This window comes from Chaetura pelagica, unplaced genomic scaffold (assembly GCF_000747805.2).
Source record: "Chaetura pelagica isolate M959 unplaced genomic scaffold, ChaPel_1.0 scaffold829, whole genome shotgun sequence".
Classification (NCBI taxonomy): Eukaryota; Metazoa; Chordata; class Aves; order Apodiformes; family Apodidae; genus Chaetura; species Chaetura pelagica.
The window spans coordinates 87,472-95,552 of NW_009954535.1; the positions used below are offsets into that span (position 1 = coordinate 87,472).

At 45.8% G+C, this 8,081-nt stretch overlaps 1 protein-coding gene across 1 annotated transcript in view; it reads left to right on the plus strand.

Annotated features, from left to right (window-relative positions):
- The window catches only part of PLCH1 (phospholipase C, eta 1), a 59,675-nt gene that overhangs the window by 50,633 nt on the left and 961 nt on the right, over positions 1 to 8,081 (plus strand). The window contains exons 19-22 of the mRNA XM_010004734.1: positions 580 to 726; positions 1,125 to 1,204; positions 3,352 to 3,712; positions 6,017 to 8,075. Coding sequence (XP_010003036.1) covers positions 580 to 726; positions 1,125 to 1,204; positions 3,352 to 3,712; positions 6,017 to 8,075 — 2,647 coding nt within the window. The remainder of the gene's footprint in view (positions 1 to 579; positions 727 to 1,124; positions 1,205 to 3,351; positions 3,713 to 6,016; positions 8,076 to 8,081) is intronic.

Below are 8,081 nucleotides of genomic sequence, written 5' to 3' on the forward strand. Positions count from 1 at the left end.
GTAGGGAAACAAACAAGGGGTGAAGGACAAGAAGTGCTCCACACTATTTCTCTACTGGGTTGTTCTTAAATCTCTGTTACACAGAAATTCCAACTATTTTTTCTTTTGTATAAAAGACATGTATAATTCCAAATGAAATGAAAACAAATCATGTCTTAGGCAGTTTCACTGCTTCCTCATGTGAAGGAGATGAAGAACTGAGAGGGACAGTCAGTTGCAGCAGGAGAGGTGGCTTTCAGTTCTCATTGGCAGTTGTATAACCATGCAAGGGAAAAAAGGGAGTAGTTCCCCCTTATTTTGGTCTGTCTTTGGCCTACCATAGTTTTGCAAAACAACAGCTTGCCTTGGTATCCCTGCCAGCTACCCAGGCAGAACCATTTTGTTTGTAAAAGCAGCCCAAGAGACAGATTTCTCACCTTTAATTACTTTTATAATGGAGATCAAGAGCACCTAGATGAGCAATAAGTAACAAGTGTTCATTTGTATATTTGATTTGCCTGTTCCTGTGCCTCTCGCGTCATGAAAATTGAAGATAGTGCTTGCTGTGGACTTGTTTCCCAAAATTTGTGTGTTTTACAGGGTTTAATCCTGTTTGGGAGGAGACACTCACTTTTACTATCCACATGCCTGAAATAGCTCTGGTGCGATTTCTTGTTTGGGACCATGACCCTATTGGACGAGATTTTGTTGGGCAAAGAACTCTGGCCTTCAGCAGCATTGTGCCTGGTTAGTCCCTCTTGTCTTCCTTGACCTACAGGTCTAACTGAAGAGCAAACACCTTTGGACCTAAAGTTCAAGATGGGGTTATGAATGCAGGATACATGACTGTATCTCTGAGACTTCATACCGGAGATTGGAGGATTCTCCTGGTGTCTCAGGGTGGAATATCCACCATTGCCTGAAGGAGTTTGGGTATCTGTGCTTTTGGAAGTTGTTAACTGGTGTCTTATTTATAACTTGGAGGCAATTTGTGCTGGGGGGCTTGGAAAGCCTGTAAGAATGTAAGTTTGACTAAAGGCATAAGTAGCTTACCATATGTATTTCACTTTTATAGACAGGTCCTGCAGTTGTGCATAAAATGCAAACTGTTAATTATTTGTGGTTCCATATCCATGTTTTACTAGGTTATCGTCATGTGTATCTGGAAGGGCTGACAGAAGCATCCATATTTGTTCACATAACCATTAATGAGATCTATGGAAAGGTGGGTATATCTGGAAGAATACATCTCTTACGAGGTGTTTTCGCTTTAATTCTTCTGACAAAAATAGATTTAAACATACCCCAGAACTGCATGGGATTTGTGTGCTTTCTGAGTGATTCTCACAGCTCAGGTTTGTGGCAGGCTGTACCTGGGACCAGCAGTACTTGGCTCTCTGGCACTCATCAGCAATGCAGTTTGAACACGTGGTTCCGACCATACAGCAATGAAAAAGCACAATGTCTGATTCTCTGCCCTCAACTCAGTGTCTGCATTTCCACTCCTACCTGTGTAGGTATATACATGCACTGCCAAGTGTCAGCATGCCCAAGGAACCAAGCTGCAGGTTCTCCTCTGCAGTGTTTTCTCTGGGGAGCACTGAGCCAGGGCAAAGCCCTGCCCAGGAAACCTTGGGCTCTCTCCAGTTGAGGCACTGCAGTGGCAGCACAGACCTGCTTCTGTCGGGGTGCTTGGGATGTAGCTCATGGTCTGGGAGTTCCTTGCAGGTGACCACCCAGGAGAGCATAGCAGCCTGTTACTCTGTCCTAGCATGCATGTACCTCAGGATGTTCTTTGCACCTAATTATCATGTCTAGATTCAGGAAGTACATTTCCTTCGACGTGCTGAACAAATTTCATTGTAGGTGTTGAGAACTATGACTGCAACAGAATTTGGCCAGCTATTTTTAGCAGCTAACTCAAGCTTTAAATCTTTTAGGCTTAAGTGTGTACATTTTGCTTTTCTGCAAGGTTGCCAAGGAAAGCTCAGTGGAACAAAGGGAGAAAATAAGCTAGGTAAGGCCTAAGGGCTGGGATTTGGTGTAGTTCAGATCCTCACTTAACTCCACTACCTTTATCCCACTGATCCCATTAGCTCACTGCATGGTCTGTAGGCACTGAGGTGTCTGCCTTGCCCTTGGCACCCTTGTCTCAGCACAGGGACCAGCATTTCTGTGTACCCATCTGCTCTGGTTCTGCCAGTGTCCCTCCTGTCAGGGAGAAGAACCATGAGGTGGTGGGGGTAACAGCACATGTTCTGTGCACGTGGACTGGGCTTTGGCATCCAAGGTGGGCTTCATGACTCCTAGATCTGTGCAACAAGAAAAGCAGCAGCAAACAGCCCCTGCAGTGTGTAGCTGGAGCTGAACACATCTGGGTGCCTCTGTCACAGCACCTGCAGTTCTGGTGACAGTCTGTATGGGAGCCTGTTTGGCTGTTGCTCTTGGCTCATGTACTCTTCAAAGAATAGGCAAGAAAATAGTAAAAAAGGAGCTTCATAGGGAAGACAAATGATAAAAGAAGATGAGGAAAATAAAAGATCAACTGAGATTTGATCTCTGTGTCACTTAGTCTATCCTTCTGATTCATGCCTTGATGATGAGCTCTATTACTGCTTCTAATGTATAAACAAAGGCTGAATGCACATTTGTGTCCTTGTAAGGGAAGATTCCTAGCCAAGTTCTGAGAGTGACTGACATTAGACTGATAAATGGCTTTAAATTGTTTGCTGTAGAAGGATTATATTTACAGCTGATGTACTGTTACCTTATTTGCATGTATCACAGTCTTGAAAACAGAAGCCAAATGTATTTGCATTTTTTTGCCTTTCAGTGGAGCCCTTTAATCCTCAACCCCAGTTACACAATATTGCACTTTCTAGGAGCCACAAAGGTAGACTTCATTAGCATGCACTTTGCACTTGCTGGGCACAGATTTCTCAAATGGTTCCTAATCGCATGATCTGCAACTACCAAACTTATCATCCCTCATTCAGAGACTGAAACATCTCAGTGTTGCTGTGATGAAGCCCATGCCTAAAACTCCCGAGTTGCTGTGTCGCCTGTCGCTGCAGACGCTTCTTGCAGTCTTGTCATCTCTGATTAGGAGACCTGGAGCACACTCTCTTGTGATTGTGGCAGGCTGCCATCCTAATGAGGAGGAATTTGGACATGCATGAATTCATGGAGACCTGTGCTGATGGCTCCTTGGTCAGAGGAGACGTGAATTGCTCAGTGTGAATTTTTTGCTTTGCTGCTTTTTTAACTTTTGCCTTCATCACTCATAAATACTCTGGAAGCAGCCTTTTCCATCATCCTAGTTGTGTAACAGTCTGAACTGACTCCAGACCGTGGTTATTCTTGTCCTTTCAGAACAAGCAGCTGATGGGACTCAGAGGGTTGTTTAACAAGAACCCCAAGCACAGCCCTGCCGAGAGCAGCGGGCACTACGTACGGAAACGATCCATCGGCGACCGCCTCCTGCGCCGCACGGCCAGCGCGCCGGCCAAGGGTCGGAAGAAAAGTAAGATGGGCTTCTTGGAAGCTGCTGAGATGAGGGACAGTGCCTCGGAGCCAGCAGACCTGAGAGACAAGGAGGGAGTTGTTAGGCGCTCGAGCCGGAGCTTGCAAGCGCGTCCTGTTTCCATGCCTGTGGACAAATACCTTCTTGTAGGGCTGCCGTGCCCGGAAGGTGAAAGTGCCCAGGATGCCAAAGGACAAGAAAACACATCTGGTAAGGTGCTTCCAAAATTATTTTTTTATGTAGGAAGTTGATTTAGTCTCTGGAAATGCTTAGTTCTGCAGTCCCTGTGCAAGTAGTTTTATTCAACTCAAGTAAGAGTTGATGGGCAAAGTTACATGTGCTTAAGATTGTAGTATTTTAACAGCTCCTTAAAGTCTGATAAGTGACACTCTGGAAAGCTGTCTACTCTCCTAACTAGGAAATGAATTAGTCATTTCTAGGAGTGCTCTTAAGAGGACACTTGCCAAATTCCTTTTTGTAATTTAAGAACCAACCTTTGATTCTACTTCATCAATCTCTGGTTTTCTCCTCTCTGTTTACTGTTGCAAATGGAGCTGCTGGCTTGGTGGGTTTGCTCTCCTTTTGCATGGAGGAAGGAGAGCATGCAGCATATGTTTTTGGGAATCGTGTGTAAAGACTACTGCAGACTTCCACACAGATTTAGAAGGGGTGGAAGTTGGTCAAACTTTGTATCCATCAGTCTTGATATTATCCTCCTAAATTAATCAAATTAAGTAATGTAGGTTATATGGAAAGCATGTCTTAGATAAAATCTTGGTCTTGTATTATTGATACACGATACAATTTCATTCTTAAAATAGCTTTTATGTGTCTTCAGCAATAATGGACTTGGCTTTAAAATCCAGTTACTCCCATGACTCAGGAAAATCAGTGTTTAACCTGCCTTTATACTTGATTTACTGGAATATTTAAATAAGCCTGGAAAGCTTTGAACACAACGGCTGTAACGCATTAGATCTGTTGTCTCCACCCAGAGCTTCTCCCTAGTCCAGGAGATCAATGCTCCTTTTTTGGGGCTGGCTTTGTTTAGGAAGAGCATGTGCACTCCTACAAGCTGCCCCTGTGAGCCTACAGGCCCAGCCAGATCCCCAGTGTCTGGTCACCTCTGACCACCCAGCCTTTCTGCAGTCGGTCCTACCAGGCTGTTCCTCTGCTGGTGCAGCCAGAAGCTCCATCTCTGCCATGGAAGGATGCAGAGAGCACCCCCTGAACCTCTGTTGGCTGGGGGGTGATGGAAATGTTGCTCAGCTCTGAATGTTTCCAGATGCAGAACAGCAGCTTCTAGCAACTATAGGAGCCACCCTAAAATGGAAGCACCCCTAGGCACAGATTAGAACAATATGTTGTTGAGCATCCCTTGTTCTAACTACCCCCAGCTGTGACTTTGAAGGAACAGGTAATCTGGATGTTGCCTTGTAAAGGAAGTTACTGAGGAGAAAGAGCAAGTGAAATCAAGTATTTTTTCTTCCACTGTGAGAGGAAACTTTAGACAGGAAAAAAGATATTCCTGATAAAGGAAGTAAATTCTGAAATGCTGCATTATGAATTGAAGCATCCTCTAGATAAGCTCGTGAAGATGACACAGTTCAGCTGTTTTTCACAACAGATGTAATTATATCTTAGATATTTCTTCCTAAAAACGCTATAAAGGCACGAAATTATTTTAGAAGAACCTTCCACACTTTCTGGAGGTCATGGGTATTCACTTACAGCAAGAATACCCTTTGCAGAAAACACAGGCCCTGGTGAGCTGACCTAAGAAGCTGTCACAGGGAATAAATCTTGCTCCTTCTACCTTTGAGAGAACTAGCTCCTGTCTGTTGGAATCTCTGTAAGATGTAAATTTCTGTCACCTTAGACATAAAGAAGTGAGAGATGAAGACAACATCCCAGATAGAGTCCTCTCCTGTCCCTGAAAGACCTTCATCTTTCCTTGTGCTGCAGGGGCATCCCAGGCTCTCATGACTGCAGTAGATGCTGGTAGAAGATCAAAAATGAAATCCTTAAATTGTAACATTTTACAATAACTAGATGTAAAAAACAGTCTGGAGTCCATCTACATGATGCTTTCTGCTCAGCTTTTTTAAGCATGCATCTCGTATCAAAGTATTGTGTTTTTAACAGAGCTGTTTTGTTCTGTCTTTATTGCCATGCTTCTTTATAATACAAATCTGACTAGGAACACAGCTGAAGGTAATACCATGTGCAAGCTATGATATGGTCCCTCATTAACATGATTTGCAACAAATATTACATCACCTGTTTGATGTACAGGCATTCAAAGGCAGTGTCAGTGAAGTGCCTGCAGTTGTATTTTTCCATTTATTCATATCACTCAGATAATTTGTACTGAACATGCACAACCCCATAATTAAGTTCTGTCACAACTGTACCTAATTTTGCGTTCTCCATTTGTCTGTCTAAGGAGGAAATAGCTGTTAATAAACAGAACACAATATTGTATGCAACTAATATGTTTCTTATTTAATTTAGCCAACAGTGATGACAATATAAATGAGAAGGAAACAAACTTGAAAGAATCTGGTTTTCTGTGTTCTGGGAAAACGGCAAATACTTCATATCTGACATCTCAGTTTGAGAAGGAGAGTGACCAGAAGGAGACTACAGCTCACCCTTTGGTACCACCTCTACAGGAGCAACCTGGACATCTATTTTTCACAAGTGGTGTAGCTGAAACAAATCAGGAGAACAGTCTTTCTGATGAAACTGTCCCTCTAGTGCAGGACTCTGATTTTGATCTTTCCACAGAAAAACCACATGACAAAAACTGCACCGACAACAAAAAGGAAGATGGCACAAAAGGGTCTAAGGAGGACAAAATAGCCCTTCTGGGGACTTCCCTTTCTCAAAAAGTAGAGATGGGAAATCAGAGCTATGCCACCCTCAAGAAAAGCCCTGCAGCACCTCTTCCTTTGGCAGACACATCGTCTGCCCTTAGCCCTGACCTTCCTCATGTGCCCTGCGCTTCAGCTGCGCATGACAGCGACATTTCCCGCCTGATCGATGAGGTTTCCCTAGCAAGTGAGAGTGAGCTGGACAGTGCTGTCTCAGCTCTAATTGGGCAATTGGACATCACAGATGACCAACCTGATCTCACTGTGGTCTCCAGCCTCCACGGTGCTGGCAGCCAGACCCTTGGGATGATGGCTGCACACCCGCACCTGCTTTCTACAGATCTCAGCAGTTCCTGTAAGCCCATCTTTACAGCCACCCAAGCCACCAAATCCCCTTTATTCTCCACTCCAGACACCACCATGTTCTCCAGCCCTGAGACTACAGAGTATTCTGTGTACACAATCATCCGTGAGGCAACTCTTACACCAGCTTCTGAATGTAAGACCCACAGTGAATTAGTTTGCAAGAAAAAGCTGAACAGTATAGAAAATAATTTGCCTAGCTGTCCTTGTCCTTCACCCCTCTCTTTGCTAAATGCAGATCCCCAAAAAAAACGTGGAACAAGCTGGAAAGCCCCCATGTCTGCCAGTCCTTTTGCTTCCAATAGCCTCATCTTTGAGGAGACTCTTGTTGACCCTCCCACTGTTGAGAATTCAGAAAGCAGCAGCCTTGTAGAAGTAGATGGAGATTCTCCAGATCTCTTGGTGACTGCGTGTGAGTACAAAAGGGAGGACATGAGCCAGTTGGCTTCCCCTTTGAAACTGCGGCCAAAGCAGGACATTGGGCATGGTGGGGAGAGGACCTCTGGGAACAGCACAGCTGTTGAGCTCCGTGCTGCTGCCCTGGACTGCTCGGGGAACTTCAGGACTGCAGGGACTCGGCTCCCTTTTCCCATGTGTGAAAATGTTGGCTTTTTGTATCATCATCGTTCAGATGAGCAGAAAAATGTAATGTGTCCCCCCAAGAGGTCCCAGCTCAACCTACACTCACCGGTGCTCAAAAATGCTTTGGCCTTCCCATCTCCTCCAGCCATGAAGCAAACTAGCCCTTGCAAATCCAAGAGCCTTGGTGACTTGACATCAGAGGACATTTCCTGCAACTTTGAAAGTAAGTATCAATACATAAGCAGAGGCTTCATCTCCTCAGGCATGAGAGACAAGAAACTGGCCGCGATGAAGAATCTGCGGCCCCATTCGACGGATGCTCTGACGGAGCAGCTGAGGAAGCTGGTGTCCCTGGAGCAGGAGGACAGCTGTGTCACCCTCTGCTCCAGGCAGGAGGACGAGGACTGCCCCAGGACGCTGGTCAGAAAGCTCTCATCCCGCAGCCAGAGCCGCGTGCGGAACATCGCCAGCCGGGCACGGGAGCGGCAGGAGGCTGCCAGCAAGCACCGGCCTCCCGGCACGGGCAGCCTGGCGGGGGTCGTCCTCCGGAACAAGCCTTCAGCATCTCCTCACATCATCAACAGGCATTCCACGGGCTCCTACATCAGCAGGTACCTGAACGGCTTCCCTGGGGGGGAAGTGGAGGGCCGAGGGATCCCGGAGGGCGCCTGTGCCGCTTTGCACTACGGCTGCGGCGACCGACTGCACACACACGAGTCTGTCCTGCAGCTGGAGCCCAGCAGTGATGCTCAGCCTGA